Source organism: Tetrao urogallus, assembly GCF_951394365.1.
Source record: "Tetrao urogallus genome assembly, chromosome: 17".
Lineage (NCBI taxonomy): Eukaryota > Metazoa > Chordata > Aves > Galliformes > Phasianidae > Tetrao > Tetrao urogallus.
Window position 1 is genome coordinate 11,209,882 of NC_136830.1, and position 18,935 is coordinate 11,228,816.

Sequence of the window (18,935 nt, forward strand, 5' to 3'; positions counted from 1 at the left end):
CGGTATATAAGGAGGAAATGCGAGAGGGAAAATACCTCTGCACATATTTAATATATTTATGGAGCTGGGGAGGGAGCGTGCGCAGGATGGATTGCATTATCTCTGTTCCCACAATGTGGGCAGGAGCTGTGCTCGGGGTCAGATCTCACGGTAGAGGATTGGGCACAGACCCATGGTGTCAGGGTCAGTGCTTAAGCCCACTCTCTCTTTTGCAGCCTCCCATTACTACAAGTACAAGCAGCAGTTCATTTTCCCAGGTATGTCTCCTCAAAAGTCTCTCCTATGGTGCAGAGTACTGAGTGTCCCCTTGGAGATGGGCAAGATCCACCCAGCTCACCTTCCGCCTCACTGGGGGTGGGTGCATGGCTGGATTTTGCATGAAGATGGGGTTCTGCCAAAACCTGACACCTTGCTGCTGAACCATGCGTTCTGAAGGTTCCGCAGGCTAGGGGATGCTAATTCATAACCAGACTGAATAGCACAAGGGCATGTCCCAAGGTTTTGGAGCTTTGCTCCCTATCCTACTCTCACTGCACTGTCTCCTCTCTAGATGTGGTGCCTGAGACGCCAACCCGAGCCCCACAGGTGGTCTTGCACCCCGTCACATCCAACCCCATGTGAGTGATGTCCTTTTGGAAATGCCATTTGGGAAGGGTTTGAAAGAGAGGGGTTTAAATGGCTGGGATCACCTGTTGGGGTCTGAAGGACGCTAACTTATTTCTGGGGAAGTTGTAGGGATAGGGATGCCTTAAAGGTCAGCAAGCACTTCTTGCATCCCTTGGGAAGATGATGTACCTAATGTCAGTTTTCATGCTGTAGTTGTTGTGTCTTGTTGTTTTTTTTTTGACAGCCTGGAAGGAAATCCATTACTTCAAATTGAAGTGGAGCCCACGTCAGAGGTGAGATGCTGTGTGTTTTGCATGAGGAGTGAAAGGAAAAGTTCAGAAGCTGTAGCTGAGACAGGGAACAGGGGCTTGGCATTTTGATGCCTTCGTCATCTGTACACCTCTAGATACAACTCACAGAACTGTTTGGGCTTAGCCTTGGGTTCTGTTGGCACCTGCATTATGTGTATTTCAGGGCATGTTTCATGGGAACCAGATGATAACCTGACTATCAGCCAGGCCTGTCCTGCCCAGTCACAGCAGAACATGGACCCGTGATGGGTCTCAGTAGGTCAGCTTGGTGGTTGGATTTAGTCTTCTCCAACCTGGATGATTCAGGGATTTCGTGCTGCACCTGTGTCCCACCCCATGCAGTGGATCCCGTGTGGGCTTTGTGTCTGCCCTCAGGTTTATATTCAAAGAGATATTATGAGACATGAAAGTTTGACGTAGGGGCAGGGTTTGAGGATGTTCCTTGGCAGCATTTTCCTGTTTTATGGCACGTTGCACGACGCAGCCCCACTGAATGCCCAGGTGGCAGACGGGTGCTGTTCCCCACGTGTCCACCTTACTGTCCCCACACAGAATGAGGAAGGCACCGAGGAGGCTCAGGAGTCAGAGGACGACTTTGAGGAGATGAACCTCTCGCTCCTCTCCGCCCGCAACTTCCCCCGCAAAGCCAGCCAGACCAGCATCTTCCTGCAGGAGTGGGACATCCCCTTTGAGCAGCTGGAGATCGGTGAGCTCATTGGCAAGGGCCGCTTTGGGCAGGTCTTCCATGGCCGCTGGCACGGGGAAGTGGCCATCCGTCTCATCGACATCGAGCGGGACAACGAGGACCAGCTGAAGGCTTTCAAGAGGGAGGTGATGGCGTACCGGCAGACGCGGCACGAGAACGTGGTGCTCTTCATGGGAGCCTGCATGAGCCCTCCACACCTTGCCATCATCACCAGGTGAGACCCAGCATCGTGACCCCGTCAGGTTTTCATCCCAGAATGTTTTCTCATGTGATCAGCTTCTCGTCGAGGTGCTGAGAGGTGAGGCTGGCCAGTCTCCCAGATGGCTGTGTCAATCTCTATCCCCAAAGGGACAAATTCCAGCTCGTTATGCCAGCCTCTGTCCCTAAAGGGATATCCTCCACTTGGCCATGCCAGCCTCCAGCCCTACAGGGATCTCCTCTCTTCCTGGTGATGAACCTCCCGTGATGCATCTCTTGTAGAAGTGGAGCCTGGTGGTTTGTTTTCATCAGAAGGAGCTCAGTGTGGTGCTGGCTGTGGGATGGGATCGGCAGCTTCTATTTCCATGGAGCTCTTGCATGGCTCCTGGGTCTGTGTGTGAATGGGAGATGGGGTTTGGAGCATGGAAAACACCTTGTGTTTTGTGAATAACTTGGTGTTGAGAGAATGGATGGTTTGGCATCTGAAGGATTAACAGAGTGCAAATGTGGTGCCAAATCCTTCATGGAAAGGCAGGAGGGCAGCAGAACTGGAGAAAATGGAGCACATGCAGGGGCTCCAAGGAGCTGGAGCTCATTTGTGGGGACTCCTCGATCCCAAGACCTTGCAAGATGAGTTATGGTCTGCTGAAGCATTTCCTGTCTTTCCCAAAGTATTTGCCCCCACGGTACACCAATGATTGTGTGTGGGACTCAAAGTGAGCTTGGGATGGGGCCAGGGGAGGGAGATGCTGCCTTTGGCGCAGTCACAGAGGCACTGCTGGAGAAATACTTTGAATTACCCCTCGTCTCCTGCTCACCGAGGCCTAACGTGACAGCATTTAAAATATATTTCTCTCTGAATATTCAGCTGTTTCCCTCACCTCCAGCCTACGTGTGCTGCTGCAGGGCTTGCTGTGGTGCTGCTCAGAGAAGTTTTCCCAAGGTGAAGTTGAATTTCCAGAAAGTCTGTGTTGCTGTATCAAAGCAGCAAGCCCTTTGCTGGGCTTTTCAGTCCTATTCAATCCCAGAAATGGAGTGTTAGATATCTGTGTATATTTTAGCTCTGGAGTGTTTTCCATCCTATTACCTCTTTATACAAAACCACTCAGGTGCCGTTTTTGACAGTTTGACAAAATAAATGTGTGCGCCACAGTGGCTTGATGCATTGATATTAGGGCTGAAAAGCACACAGCTCAGCTTTCTTTTCTTCCCCACCTGCACTCGGTCCTTTGTAAGGTCTAAGTACGGCGTTATGCGATTGCCTGGGATACAGCTTGGGCTTGCGGCATCTCTGAGTATTGCATGCTCACAGTCCTAATGATCTCTGCTTCATGAACGTCTCCTTATCCAGTGTTGTTTGCTGGAGTAGCAGATATAGCAGATAACGCAGCCTTGGAGGCTCTTCCTTCATGGTGAAGGGCAGAGATGATGTCTGGGCACTGCGGTGAGAGGACGACGTGACATCAGCTGGACTAGGAGTGGTCCAGGATACCTGGACCACTGTTCAGGGTGATGGCAGTGGCCTGGGATGCTGGGGGAGGTGGGGAAACTGCAGCATTAACCATTGCTTCGTCCCTGAGATGCATCCTTGAGTGTCAGGGAAAGGGAGAGATTGGGCTGCTGGTGGGAGTTCAGTGGTGGTTTGCACGGTGGTGGCTCCGCCGGAGCTGCTAATGGATTTTCTCTTGGGTAATGAGCAGTGGGGACAGTTAGCATTCATCTTAATTATTCTTGAGCACGAGCGATGGGAGCGTGGTGCTGTAAGATGAGCATGGAGCTGCGGGAAGCAGCCCCACAGCCCTTCGCTGCTGCAAAGCAGGGAGTGAGAGCCCACATTTCAGTGCCTGTGGGCCCTTTCTGAACGCGGGGGTGGGGCTGAGCAATTTGGTACATGGGATTTCTTGGGAGACCGAGGAGATGGCTGAAGAACATTATGAATTGACCTGATGAGAGCTACGTAAGGAGGATTAATTTGTCGAAGGTGCCTTTCAACAGAGGAACTCTGAGTTGTTCTGCTGCAGATGGAGCATCTCCAGCACATCCCGCAGCCGGTCCCTGTGGTGCTGAGGATGAACAGTGAAACTGAGAGCATCTAGAGATGGGGAGAGCATAGGGATGTCCTGAACCATGCTTGGTCTGGGACCAAATGGAAAAGGAATGAAAGGGTTTGTGTTCACAATGATTGAATGGGCTGCAGGGGCAGCAACACAGCGCCTGGGAGCTCTGCACTTGAAGACCCAATAATTCTGCACTGAGGGAATAAGGGGAGATCTTCACCTCCTGACATTTACATCCCGGCTCAGCTGCTCAGGATTTGGGACTTGTAGACCTTAATGCTTAGGGAGCTGGGGATGAATATTTAATGGGGTGTGAAGGACGGGGTTCTCTCTCTAGGGTGCAAGGCTTTGCCTCCTATGAACCTCCCCACGCTTGAGTCCCCCAACACCAGCTTTGGCAAACAGCCTCCTTCCCTTTTCTGTTGTTTTTCTCCTCTGGCTTCTGCCACCTTTCGCTTTCCATAGCATTTAGAGTAATGAAGCTCGTAGATCATATAATAAATAGGTATTGACTTCTTGCCACTGGATGGTTCAGAATGGATTGACCTGTGGGAATACACTTCTTCTCAATCAATAAGAGGCCATCGGGCTGGATAAATCTTGATAACGACTGACAAAGGGAAAGTCAATATGTGTATTAATATATACATTAAGTGAGCATATATCTTCTGCCCGCAGACAGTGATGCTCAATGGCAGTGCTGGGGGAGACCGAAATACCCAGAGAGGGGAGGGGCTGGGGGTGAGATGGGCACCGGCGTGGTGTCTGTGGTGCTTTGTGCTGGAATGAGGGATGCAGCATTCAGGGACCACTTGTTCGCAGCAGATGAGCCGCTGGGGACAGGGGCTGCTTTGCATTCCCCTGCCTTGGAGCTGCTTTGCAAGCAGCTGTAGCAGAGCTCGCCTCCTCTGCCACTATCTCCTTGAAATAAAAATGCATGGAGTTTGCTTTTTCTAAATAACTGGCTGCTTCCCAAGGCGTGATGGGCTTGGAGGCATTTTGCAGGGAGGCTGCTCTCCCTCCTCCTCCCCCAGCCTTACTCTGTAATGCCGAGGAGGAAAATACAGCTGTGTCTGTTGCTCCCATCCCAGGACAGTAGGGAGGATGCAGTCGGGGACGAGCACAACAGTGCACCTTCACAGCTCCCTGCTAGCTTTGCTCCGCACAAAGCGTGCTGGGGCAGTTTGGCTGTGGGGCTGCAGCCTTGCTGCTGGTGGCTGGCTCCTGGCTGCCAGAGCTCTGGGAGGTGTTAGGTTGGAAACAAGTGTTTCCTGGCTGATAAAGCCGAGGAGAGCCCGGCTGTGCAGCCCTAGTATGCTTCACATAGGAGCTGGATTTTTTCCTGGGGATTTTTCCCCCTCAAATGATGCTCCAGGAGGGTCTGGGCTTGGGAGGATGCTGCTCAGAAGGAGGGCTCTTGCAGTGCCTGGGGTTGATGCTTTGTTTTGACTGAAAGGAGTGTTTGTGTGCCTCCAGTCCCCAGGAGGAAGGAGAACCCATAGAGTTTGGCAAAACAATGGGTGTGGAGAGGAAAGGCGGCTCCCAGAGGGCAGGAAACGAAGTGAATGTAGTCCTGGGGCAGGAGTGTGTCTGTGCTTGGTTTTAGGACATTGGGTGGCTGAGGGGAGAGCTGCGGTGCGTCCCAGTGACACTGGGATTTCTCAGGCTTCTATTGCTGCTAGCCCTTGTTATTAATTCTCACTCTCTGTCTCTGCCCTGGGCATAGGATGCTGGCCATCGCCATGGCATCTCAGCCGCTTCCCATAAATCAATTGAGCAGCGAGCAATGAGCTTCTTGGGGTCTGGCATTTATCACTTTGGGGTGTTCAAAGCGATCCCATTTATTGGGCCCCCGTGACATTTGCGCCGATGGTTGGGCAGAGTGAAGGAAAGCACAAAAATCCTACTAAAGTAATGGCATCACGACCCGAGCGCAGCCACTGAGGTGCTATCGGCACTGAATTTATTCCAGCATGAGTGAGCAGGAGCTGGGCTGAGGTCTTAGACCCTATTGAGCTGATGACCATCAATATTGCAAGGAAGATGAGGCTGCTTCCGCATCAAATGAGAAAAATACCGCGAGGCAGTGCTGCTGCTCTCCCTGGCTCATCCTTCCTGAATTGTTCCTCTGCAAGTCGCTTTGACTTTGCTCCCATTGCTGATGTCTCCAGCCCACACTGGTGAAATGCAGCATGTTTATAAAGCAATTTGGGATTTGGTTTGCTTGGCTGAACACTTCAAAAACTCATTTTGAATAGTGAGCACCTGCAGTGGGATGGGGCCAGGCTGTCCTGGGGCTGAGGAGGCTGCAAGGGGACTTTTAAGTTTGATATGAGGGCCAAGAGACCATGGGTTGGAGTCATTGAGCATCTCCCCATGGCTCTGGTTGGGTTTGGTCTCGTGTCACCACCTTGCCTGCTTTGCTGATGGGTGCAAACAAAGAGGTTCAGGTGGAAGAGATGAATGCTTGCTTAGGGATGTGCTCTTCAGATATAGATGAGCTGGGATCCAAAAGAAAGCACAGCTCAGGTGCCATTGTCCCCAGTGTCACACTGTGGTGTCGCACGCCATCCACAGCCTTTCAGCAGTGAATTCTCCAAGCAGAAAGGCAAGGCAAGGAATGAGAAGGGCCCGAATGACTGAGAGCTGCCATGAAAAGGTTCTGCAGGTGTTGGTTCAATAGGCTCAGGTGCTGCATAATCGGTGCAAACGGGGCTTTGTGGCTGCACTGGCATCGCTCGCAATTAAGTCAGAGTTATTCATCAGGGGAATGTGAGCAGTGAGTCATGGGGTTGTATCCCTGGGGCTGGAGGAGTGGTGCTGGCATGTCCTTACTCTACCATGCCGCGTCCTACAGTGCCATGTCCCACTGCCAATTGCTGTCCTCGCACCAAGCTCGTGGCATGTGTGGCCAATGACTTGTTCAATGAATCCCCCCTGCCTGTAGCCGGAAGAGATGGGAATCTTGTTGGAAAGGGGCTGTGGGTTATCACTGTCATTTAGAGATGCAGAAATCGGAGAGTTTTTTTTCTCCTACTCAGCCCTTTTCCCAGGCAAACAGCCGATCTTAACTCACTCCAGGGCTGAAATCACAGCCCGACCCAGCACTAAGCTCTTTGTTTGATCTGTAACATTGATTCATGACTAACCCAACCCATAAGCAACTTTGGGTAACTGCTCCGGAGGGAAACCAGTGTTTTCTTGGGATCTTGGAGAGCTGGGCTGTGTGTGTGAGGGGCAGGGAGCCTATTGCATCCTGCAGCCTAAGCCCCACAGGTCCATTTTGCAAACCAGTGCAAAACAAAACAAAAACAACTCTCCATGGAAAGAGAATTCACGCCCATTACTGTTTTGCACCCTTTAATTCCCGCTGCAGAAAACCAAGGGCAGAGATTTCCTTTATCACTTATTTCCAAGCAATGTTGAGAGCACTTCAGAAAAACTCTTGTTTGTCTATAATGGCAGCCAAACCATTCCAGCAGGTAAAGTGGCTGATTTGGGTGGAAGGAGGCAGAGTGGCCCCAGGAGGGGCTGGCGCTGCTGCCTTCCAACACAGCAGCAATGAGGTGCACTGACAGATGCTGTCGCCTTGCCCAAAGTGGTGAAATTTTGGATTGCTCCATTCCTGCTTAGCTGCCTCACCTGGAAATGGTGCCTGTGAGCCGCTCTTGGCTTTGGGGCAGGAGGGGCTGCAGGAGCTGTGATCCCATTTGGAAGGAGCAAGCAAGGATCAATCCCAACCGCAACCCATTCGAACCTCAAAAGCACTGCGGGAGCACAGCTTTCCCCCCCGTTCTGGAGGTGAGCCCCAAATTTGGTAGAAATCTGTGGGCATCCAGACATTTCCTTGTGGTTTGCAAACCAAGGGCTGGCGGTAGGCAGGAGGATGGGAATGAGAATCTGTGTCTTCACGTTCGATAACGAGATCAATTAACAGCTGTGCTCACAGCCTCTCTAACGAGAGGCGCGCCTGCCTGGTGCTTTGTTTCCTGGGCGCAGGTATCCAGTCCCATCTTTCTAGAGTTGCCTATAATGAGTGTGGGTGGATGCAGAGGAGCTAAAAAAGTCCTTTTTTTTTTGGTGGGCGGGAGTCAAGGCAGCATCCACCCACGTCTTCCATTATGATATTCAAATGTCAATATATTTTTAATTGGTTTATATGTCCCGTCCCGTCCCCCCCCCCCCCCCCCCCCACAGCTGCCTTTGGTAATTAAGGCTCTGTAAATAGATTTTACTGTAATTGGTATGAGAAGGAAAATTGGAGGACATTGTAGAGTGCATTGGGGTTTTTTGTGTGTTTTCTTTTTTCCCTTACTCCCTGTCTTTCCTCTTTTGACTCATGTTACATCTGTGAGCATTGTATCCCACAGGGGAAGAGGTGGGAGGAGATGTGGGCACAAAATAAAGCTCTCAGGGAGAGGTCCAGCTGGTGGCTGGGGCCTGGGGATGGGGGCCTCTGGCAGCAATTTATGTAACCCCTACCACTGATGCTGATATTAGGGGATTTTTGCTCAGCAGGAGTTTGTCAGCTTTCTCCCTTTTCCTGTCCTTCCAGCTTGTGTAAAGGACGGACTCTCTACTCGGTGGTGAGAGACGCCAAAATCGTCCTGGATGTCAACAAGACGAGGCAGATAGCACAGGAGATTGTGAAGGTATGCTGTGGTCAGGTGGGACACTGCTGTCTGCCGTGGGCACCCAGATGAGCTGCGCAGGGTGCTGGGACCAGCAGCATCTCTGGCTTTGAGCTCCTTGACCTCAAGTGAACGCTGCAGGTGGGACCTTCTGTCCCCAGCCTGTAACAGGGAAGAGGCCACGAAATCCTGGAATCCCAAAACATCCCATCTTGGAAGGAACCCACGAGGATCGAGTCCAACTCCTGGCTCCACACAGAGCTCATAATCCAAACCCAGTGTCTGAGGGCGTTGTGCAAAGCGGGGCTCAGCATCCCCACAGACAGCAGTGAGGTCCTGTGGACACCGTGGCTCAGCATACATCAGCAACAAAGAGAGCTCTGTGAGAGCTTCACACCTTTAACACAGAATGGTTCCTAAAGCACCAGATATGGGTCGGTCCTACCCCAGCAGATCAAGGCTGGGCAGCGCCTCCAGCAAATTCCAGGGGCTGAGTCCATATAAGCAGCTAGCTATATGCACCTTCATGGTGTACCTGGCCATGGTGTGCCACAGGAGCTCTGTGTCTGCCCCAGGGTTGCCCCGAGCTGGGTGATGTCACCTTCTTGCAAGCTCCAGCCTTAAGTTGGTGTGCCCAATGTCTGTTTCCCTTTTTCTGTTTTTCTCTTTCTGATCTGTATTTTCCGTTTCGAAAAGATGACTTTTTCCTGCTGAGCAAATGTCACAGGCATCACACACGTTCTTGCCTCCCAGATGCTCACAGCGGGTGCTAATGGCTCAGGTCAACCCTTTCCCAGTACCAGTCATGTCTCCTTATGCTGATCAGGGTCTGCAGGAGCAGCTGGGAGGTTGCTGCGTTAGGAATGTGTTGGAGTCCTGAAGCTCTCAGTAGGTTCCTGCAACCCACAACAGACGGCAGATGTGGGGCTGCCCTCAGTGTATGTGGGATGCAGCGAAGCTGCTGTTAGAAGAAGTTGACTGGCTGGGGAGCATCACCCAGAGGAGCTGCCGCTTGGACCATGAGAGGAGTTTGAGCCCCACTACCCTGCACTTGTATGGCTTTATCCTTGATTCCCTGCATGAGTCAGGAGATTCTTGGAGCTTATGGGATTACCGGGTGCAAAGGCTCTTGTTCCACTGTGATCCTCTGGAGCTGAAAGTTAATTTGTTTTAGGAACAAAGCCGGCAGAGGGAGCTGGATTTTCGTGTACATTGGAGCAAAGGAAGGTGACACTGAGCCGGGCTTGTTGGCTCGGCTTATCCTCAGGCCTGGAATTTGTGGATATGTAGGATCTGTGTCATCCCCTGTGGAGGCTGTGGCTCATCTGGAGGACTGGTTGCTGCTCTAGGAGTGCCTTCAGCAAGGGCTGCTCTGTGCTTCTGTTCTGCAGCCTGCTCTCCAGCCTCCCTGTGCCCCATGTTGCAGAGCAGAGCCATTGCAGAAGGCTTGGTGGCATGTCTGGAGGGCGGTCGTGCCTCAGTCTGAACATCAGCATCCACAGCCCCTTTGGCAAGCATCCTCTTCTATCATACTGCTCGGACCCCTGCATCCCAACTCTGCAGACCAACCTGTTCCCAAATCTCTTGCAGTCCTGGGGGCTGCACCGTCCTCTTAGGGTTCAGGGGCAACCCCAATGTTCCAGCTGTGCACACAGATTTTAGTGTGCTGTGGGCTTTGGGATGAGCAGCCTTCACAAGCTACTTGTGGGTGATCAACAACCCCAAATCACCAGACAATATTTGCAGTAACCCACATCTACTGCACGAAGAACACAACATGAGAAGGCAATGGTGGTATTTTACAACAGCTTTTAAACCTTAGCATTGCTCCACGTGCTGGGGCTTGGAGACTCCTAATTAATTTGGCTCTGGCACCTGGGGCATCTGTGTCTGTATGAAGTGCTCAGAGCTGGGATGGTGGAAACCCATTTCACTCCTCCCATGTTGATGATGGGCAAAGGATAATTGCTCTCAAGCAACAGCTTGCTGGCCCGTTCAGCATTTATCCTCTGGTGCCCCCTCTAGAAGAAGTTTCCTTACTCTGCTTATGAGGATGAAAACTGAGACAGCACCGTGGGCCTTGCTGCAGCCCAATGAACATCCCCGTGAGCAGCAGGTCTGCCCACAGGCAGCTCCATCAAACGATGCTCTACAAGCCTGGTGCAGGCGAGTTTGGGTTTCCCACCCATGGCCTTATTTTTGCATCATTAGCAATCATTTTAATTAACTGCCAAGTCTTTTTTCCTAGGGGAAGACATTAAGGCAGGGCTCCTGCCGGGCTCTGCTTTCCAGCTCACTGTGCTGGGATGCATGTGAGAAGCCCCAATGGCTTCAGCAGGGAATGTAGTAGTGGGATGGAGAGCTCTGAGTTCTTCCCCTTTTGCTCTCAACCCTGATAGAGAAGGCAAAACCATTACCACCAGTTTTTCAGCAGAGGGTTTCAGGAAAGAGAGCAGCTTTGCTGTTTCTCAGCATAATCAATCAGCAGACATTGGTGAAGCTGCCCCTTTTCTCTGTTATCCTGTTTCTGTGTGCTTCTTTGTCAGCTCTGTTTTTTTCTCTCCTCCACCCTAGGGCATGGGGTACCTGCATGCCAAAGGAATCCTCCACAAAGATCTCAAGTCCAAAAATGTTTTCTATGACAACGGGAAGGTTGTGATCACGGACTTCGGCCTCTTCAGCATCTCGGGAGTTCTCCAGGCAGGCAGGTAGGATGTGGTGCAATGGAAACCCAGGCTTCATCCTTGGTCCTAGAGCTGAGGGCATGGGGAAGGAACCCCAGAAACTCTTTTGCATGTATGCTTGGCTCTGTAGCCTCGGTGGGCATGAAGGCAAAGAGGATTGGAGCGCCTTTTGGCTTTGCTTCAGCCATCCCCCAGCAGTATCCCTAAAATCCACCAGCATCTGCTCCATCCTCAGCTCCCTGGCTGCTGAGTGGTGCTGCATGCTGACCTTTGGGTTGCTGTGGACATCTGGCCGCGGTGCCTGTGCCTAACTGAGCGCAGCGAGCAGAGAGCCAAGCTCGGGACATTTACAGCCTTGCAACATTTTGGTGTCTCTTTGGGTTTGAAATAAGGCACATTTGGTAAATGTTCCTTACTAAATGTCTTTTTGCCAGTGTTTTGGGAGGGTTGCAAGCTGTAGGCTTAGCAGCACAGAGAGTTTCAACAGCCGTTCAGGGGAGAAAAACAAAGCTAGAGTGAGGGGGGAATGAAAGAGGAGAGAAGGAATTAAAGTTTTATCTTTTGTCTTGAGCAACGCCAAAAAAGTGCTGCTGACTTTGCAATTCCCACTTGCCACTCTTGGTTTTCATTCGTCCTCACCAACACCACGTGGTGGGCTTTTGTGGATGGTGGGACTTCAGTCCTTCCCTTGCAGTTTCCTCCACTGGGGTCTTTGTGTGCTGGATTGGGCAAAAACGGCCAAAGCTTTTGGGAATGCTGCAGTAGAAGAAAGCAGCTGGTGTTTTGAATGGGCCTGAATGCATTAGTGGATGGGGACGTTCCATGAGTGGCCTGTCCCTGTTTCCAAAAGCCAGAGAGGCTCTGTAGGTGAAACGTGAGATGAGGCAGCAGGGAGATGAGTACCCAATTAAATGGGATGATGCTCAAGGTCAGGATGCCACTTGGTGAGATTGCTTAATAGAGGATAGGTGACATGTGGAGCTGTACAGACATACAAGGTCCGCTAGAAACGATGGGCATTCTGCTGGAAAAATGAGGACAGTGCAGAAATTCCTGTCCAAGGAGGTTTTGGGGTGGCCTCCCTTGACTGTTGGACCCACTTGCATCTCCTGTTGGAATCTGCACCCATCGTTCACCATGGATTTTGAAGCAGAAAAGTGCCTGCAAGTCTGATCTCCTTGTTCAGGTGAAGTTGTTATTGGTGGTTGTGGTGTCTCACGATTGTGTAGAGAGGGAAGCAAATGTTGGCAGGCCAGACTAAAGGTGGTGATGTTACTTCATGCACAGATGTGAATGAGGACTACTACCTGGCCTGTTCTCACCAGAGTTTAAAAATGCCAACACTTAAAAACCCTCCTCATCCTCCTAGCCACAAGATTGCCTTGAATGCACTCGGTGCACTGATACCAACACTCTGTTGAAAAATGGGATGGCTATCATACCTACAGCACACTCTGCAGAGAACTTGTTACCTGGCATCTTACCCTGGTGAAATCGTATTTATTTTTCCTTTACTTAAACACTGTGGGACTTGGTAGGGCTGCTCCAGATATTTATTTTTCCTGTACTTAAACGTTGCAGGACTTGGTAGGGCTGCTCCAGATATTTATTTTTCCCATATTTAAACGTTGCATGGCTTGATAGGGTTGCTCCATATATTTATTTTTCGTGTATTTAAATATTGCAGGGCTTGATAGGGCCGCTCTGTAATTAGAGGTGGTTTGGAGTGGCCTGAAGAGCTCTTCTGCTCTCACTGCTGCTCTCTTGTTCTGTGATGTGCCTGGGTTGGTTATGAAGTCGTGAAATTGCCATAGTTTAGCCAAATTTGGGATAGCTCTGGAGCTCAGCCTTCTCTGCTGATAGAACTGATGCTGGGGCACTGACTGAGTCCAGGGCTCCATCAGTGTGTGCTGTTACCAGGATGCAACGTGGGAAAGCTTCACACAAGAGAGAGGGTACAGGGGAGCTCTGTTACCTGGTGAAGCATTGCTTTGGTCAAGCAGCTCTGGAAGGAGCAGGAGAGAGCAAGTTGTGCCATCAGTGCATCCAAGTGCCTGCGGGAGGAAGGCATCAGCATCATCCTCAGCTGTTGGCCAAGTGATCCCAGTGTGTTTGTACTGGCTGGGGGGACCTCGAGGAGATAGGGAAATGATGGGCTGGAAGGGATCAAACACCTGGAAACACCGATTGCTGGGCCGTGATTGGGTGAGTTGGGTTGGAGTGCACTCCTGGAGGTCCCTGGTCTGTGCTCAGGTCTAAGCAGGACCAGCTCAGATGTTGATGCTGGTGGGATTTACCCAAGGAAATGTTTGTCCCTGTTCTTCTGAAGAATTTTGGTTCAAAGTACGAGAGGTGATGGTCTCAAGTTTTGCCGTGGGAGGTTTACATTGGATATGAGGAAACGTTTCTTCTTGGAAGGAGTGCTGATGGAGTGGCACAGCTGCTCAGGGAGGTGGTGGTGTCACCAACCCTGCAAGTGTTCCAGAACCATGGGGATGTGGTGGCACTGGGGGATGTGGTCAGTGGTGGGGTGGGCAGGGACTGGACTTGGGTTGAGCCTTAGAGCCTTTGAGCCTTAGAGGTCTTTCTCAACCTGAATGATCCCTGTGTTTGTATGGGGGGTGTCAGTGAGAGCCAGAACAGACCAAGGCACCAGCCCAAACTGTGCCCTTCCACCAGGGACGAATATGAAGACATCTTGCCTGCAGACCTTTGTCACAGTGGGGCTAAATCCCAGACTTGCAAGGATCCTGAGGGGAAAACCAGGCTTAAATGGGTGCAGGGTCTGGGAGACAACAGTGGTTCTCCCTGCCCTCCCCAGCATTCGTGCTCCTGGCTCCGTATTCTTACAGGAGGGAGAACAAACTGCGGATCCAGAATGGCTGGCTGTGCCACCTGGCCCCTGAGATCATCCGCCAGCTCTCGCCTGACACTGAGGAGGACAAGTTGCCCTTCTCCAAGCACTCGGACGTCTTTGCTCTGGGGTGAGTCCCTGCTGTGTGATGGGTGTCTGGTGGGGCAGTGTTGGTTGTGACCTGCTGCCATCACTGAGGCATGAGCCTGCTTCAAAAGAATTTGAGTGAAAAACCTCCAGCCCCCCCCCCGTGTCACAGACAGACAAGGGTGAATCTGGGAAATTGTCTCTTAGCATGGGTACTGATGGGAAAGCAGCTGGAAGTGGAATGAGGAAGGGATAGGATGAGAGCATGGTAGTGTGAAGCAATTGGGTGGAGGCATGGTGGGATGGAGATGCAGCGGGATGAGGAGGTCACAGGATGGGGATGCAGTGGGATGGGGACACGGTGAGGCGATGCAATGGAATAAAGAGTTCATAGGATGCAAATGCAGTGGAATACGATTGTGGTGAGATGATGGGGTGAGTGGGATGAGGATGCAGTGGGATGGGCGTGTGGTGGAATGATGCAGAGGGATAGGGGTACAGCAGGGCGATGCAGTGGGATGAGGATGCTACGGGATGCAGATGCTGGCCCACAAATCCCCAGAGCCCTCCAATCCTCTCTGCTGGGTGCCTGCAGATGGTCTGAGCAGCCGTGGCTGTCACTGGGGGCTGAACGCGCAGAGGAGGAGATGCCAAAAGGCTGAGCAGGGGAGAATTGATGAGTCTCCTTCAGCGGGAACGCTCAGCCGACCGACTCATCGCTCCTGCTATTTATCTAGCAGAAAGCATCCTTTGTGTCAGGAGTCCCATCACGCCCTGATAAAACCTTTCTCCAGGCGAGTGTAGGGCTGTGGTTTTTGTTTAATCTTATCATGCACACCTTAAAGACTGCAGGCTGCAGTGATTAGTTTACGTGAAGCTGTTATCTGAGGTGATATTTCCATCAAAACTGCAGTAATTAAAGCTGAAAGAGTTTGGATATTCCCTCCTCCAAGGCAGAGCGTCAGCTCGGAGAAAAAAAAGAAAAAAAAAAAAGTAATTAGGGGATCTGATCAAGCTAAGACTGTTACTTATTTTTTTCTGCAGTGGGTCCGCCTGCTCCCCACTGAACATCTCGGTGTGTGCCTGCAGCAGCAGCCAAAGCATGCAGTCTCCTCACTGCTGTCATGCACAGTAAATACAGTTACGTCCCATCAGGGTAGATATTATAAACGTGGAGCAAAACGATGGCTTTGGACAGGGCTGCCCACCCGCAGTGGATGATGCCTCAGATGGATGCTGCCTCTGAGCGAGGGGAAGTAGCTCAGGACCTCGTGCAGTGGAGAAAGGGATATTCCCCCAGCTCAGGGAATGTGAACGGGATGTTCCTCTGTGTTGGGATTTTCGGCCTCAGTTTTCCCATCTGGGAAATGGGAGCAGTGGCATCTTTGTACTGAGCACTGAGTGACACTGGTGGCCTATTTGGGGGTGAAGCAAAGATGCTGCTCTCTGTTGGTTGTGATGGGGTTTGAGTGGGGACACGTTAGGGTGCCGTTTGGGTGTCCCCCCCCTTTGGAATGACCCTGGTCCTGGTACTGCTCTCTCCCCAGCACCATCTGGTATGAGCTGCATGCACGAGAATGGCCCTTCAAGACACAGCCGGCAGAGGCGATAATATGGCAGGTTGGGCGAGGGATGAAACCCAACCTCAGCCAGATCGGGATGGGCAAGGAGATCTCGGTAGGTGCCACGGGGCAACCAGACCCATGGGGGGGGTGGGATGGGGGATGTGTGTCGGGCAAAGGGTTCTGCTGGTGGGGCTCGATCTCGATGCTGAACACGTCCCTTTCATGGGGTATGGGATGGAGATAGGGCTCCCTAGTGGGGCTGTGTGGGGGGGGGATAGGGTTCCCTATAGGAGATGTGGGGTGAGTGTATGGTGCGTGGGCAGTGGTTATGGGACCACCTCCGTGTGCTCACCTGTCACTGTGCGTGGCTGCAGGACATCCTGCTGTTCTGTTGGGCCTACGAGCAGGAGGAGCGACCCACCTTCACCAAGCTCATGGACATGCTGGAGAAACTGCCAAAGCGCAACCGTCGCCTTTCCCACCCTGGGCACTTCTGGAAGTCAGCAGAGTAAGTCCCTGATGCCCAAACCTCTCCTCCCTACCTATGCTCCAAGGCAGGAGCTCAAGCAACTCTGTGTCCCCACATGCTCAGTGCTCCTGGGAACATTGTGCAGCCAGCGGTCGGATGTCCCCTGTGTCACCCGGAACTTGAGCCAGCATTGATCAGGATGGGAGCTAATTGCCAGTCTGTGTTCTGAGCAGGCACTGGGGGTGGCTCTGCAAGGAAAGCTGAACCCCAAAGTAGTGGAATGTGTAACTGCTGGGGGTCTGGGCGTTATTGTGGTAGGATCCAAAGCAGTCCTAGTTGAAGGCCATGGGCACAGGAGACAAAAGCCCCCTTGGGGTCCTGCTGATGCATGCACACGGATGCACGTTTGGGGGACTCTTTTGCAGGACCTCAATGCTGCTGGACACAGTGCCCCACGTTGACTCTGCCATCTCATCTCTTTTCCAGGCTGTGACAGGAGGAGCTGAGGGATGGTGCCTTCCTCCCCTGCGTTTCTCCTCTTCCTCGCTGCTCTCCTTCATGTGCCAAGGAAGGAAGAGCGGTGGGCACTGTGGGATGGACTGGGATGGGATAGAACCACCACAGCCTTTCCCTGCACTGAAGAGGAACTGATGGGCAGAGACGCGTGGGGACACCGTGGTGGCAGGCAGACAGCAGGGGCCGTGCACACATGGGGCTGCAGGGCTGCCGGGCCCAAGATGTGTGAGGGCAGGTGGCTTCTGTTCAACCCCCGGGCTTCTCTGATCCCAATCGGTATGGTCCATGCTCACAGCGCTCTTTTGGGGCTTGCTTTTTTCATTCTAGGGGATTTTATTTAATTTCCTAGTGTTTTTATTTTAAAAGTAGAAAGCTAAGGGGGGAGAGCTGCTGATCTGTGGGTTTGTGTCGCTCTGTTAGCTGCTCCCTGCAGGGAAATGCACCCACAGTGCCCCCTCCTCGGCCCCTCACCACGGCAATGGTGACCATTCACAAGTGGCTCTTTGCTCCTGGCTGTGCCCAGGTCCTCCCCAGGCTGTCCCTCTGCAGGGCCCAGCTCCACAGCCTCACTAGCTCATCCCTGTGCCTGGCACGGAGCTCATCTGCCACCCCTTCCATCTTGCCTTTCTCCTCCTCTCCCTCTGGTTACAGCCGTGGGGTGCTGATGTCTGTTTGTCAGATGCTGTGGGCTGTGTTGGGTTTTAGGACTGGTGGATGGAGCAAGGGGAGCAGTCTCTGGTTGTACAGAACCAGTGCCCCCCTCCCAGCCCCACAGCCATCCCATGCACCCACAGCCAGAGCTGATGTGCCGTGCTTTGTGCTGCCATCCGAGCACCTCGTGCTGGTGTTTCCCTCCCCCTGAGCCCATTCTACATGAGCTGTCATCACGGCAGTGGAGAGAAAATTGTGTTTTCAGGATCCTATTGAGCATAATTGCTCGTTGGGAGCCATCCTGAATAATTCAGCCGTTCTGTAAGTTGGCTTGAACTCAGAGATGTTGCAAAGCAATCGGCCTTGTATGTCTCAAACTGTTGGTGTCTGAACCACTTTATCCAAAATGAATGAAGGTTAAAGCCCTCTGTTCAGTGCTGGGCAGATCATTACGTGAGCAGAGATCCTGAAGGTCCTTCCTAAGAATGTCCTGGTTCTTTGGACAAGGCTCAGGCTGGTGCTTTTCAGGTAGTTTCTGTGCCACATGGTTGCCTCCTGGCTGTTTGCACGAAGGATGGAATTTCTCATCCCCTGCCCTCCCCAACACAACCCAGAGCCCTGTCCTACCCCAACCTTCTTCTGCTGTCTTCTGCTGCCTTCCCAGCTGAACCATTCTCTCTCCATCCTCTCTGTGTGTGCCATAAGCATCGCACTAAACCTCAGAGCCTCTCTGACTTCTCGCCAATGCCTTCATCCAGGGGTCTGTGGGTGCTGGGGATGGGGCTGTTCCAGTGCCCTGTCCCCTTCTGTCCTGTCCAGAACCATGCCCATGTTGAGTGACAGATGCAGGAGCAACGCACAGCTCTTGGTTTTGTTTTCCAAGGAGTTGTGAACCCTCTAGGTGTGAATTGGAACGATGGAGGCGATGCTCAACAGTGGGGTGACAAAGCCTGATAGAATGCTGTGCAGGTTTGCAATGGGATACAATCAATCTTAAAAGCCTTGCTGTGGGTGTGCTTTGTGCCCCAAGCCTTCCGCTGACTGCTCCTCACGGGGTCCCCCCTCCCCTGTTTGTAGATGTCCATCAGATGAGTGCTGTTGGTTGGGGCATCCCGCTGCCCCGGTCCTTGTAGAAATACCACACGACTCCCTGCTGCCCCTTGGCCATCCAAAAGAGCTGGGTAAAGCTATGGCCAACAACTGTGCCCAGCCCAACTGCCCCCACTGCCCCTTTTTCCTCCCTGGAACATTTCCATCCAAGGGAGCCATTACAAAACAGCACCAACAGAAGGAGCTGCCCTGTATTTATCCATCCACAAGCCCAGACAAGCAGCTCCCTTCCTTCCATTCAGCACAGTAGCGGCTGTTGGTACAGCCGTGCTATTTGCATCAATGCCTTCTTATTTTTGAAAGTCTTAATTATAAAAACAATATATTTATATTTTCTTTTTCTTTCTTTTTTTTTTTAAAGTCCAGCTTTGTGCCTGGATCTGTGTTGCTTTTTTAAATTTTATTTTAAATATCTCAGCCCTTCCACATGGAGTGAAGGTGGGAGCCGCTCTGCGCAATGCCTGCCAATGGGCGCCCACCCAACAAGGTG

The 18,935-nt window shown here is 52.0% G+C and overlaps 1 protein-coding gene across 1 annotated transcript in view; it reads left to right on the top strand.

Moving 5' to 3' along the window:
* The window catches only part of KSR2 (kinase suppressor of ras 2), a gene marked incomplete at both ends in the record, with an annotated part of 47,078 nt that extends 30,867 nt beyond the window's left edge, over positions 1-16,211 (top strand). The window contains 9 exon segments of the mRNA XM_079543937.1: positions 216-257; positions 551-617; positions 851-899; positions 1,470-1,837; positions 8,434-8,530; positions 11,084-11,217; positions 14,046-14,177; positions 15,682-15,811; positions 16,074-16,211. Of these exon segments, the coding sequence (XP_079400063.1) occupies positions 216-257; positions 551-617; positions 851-899; positions 1,470-1,837; positions 8,434-8,530; positions 11,084-11,217; positions 14,046-14,177; positions 15,682-15,811; positions 16,074-16,211 (1,157 nt within the window).
* Positions 16,212-18,935: the final 2,724 nt, after the last annotated feature.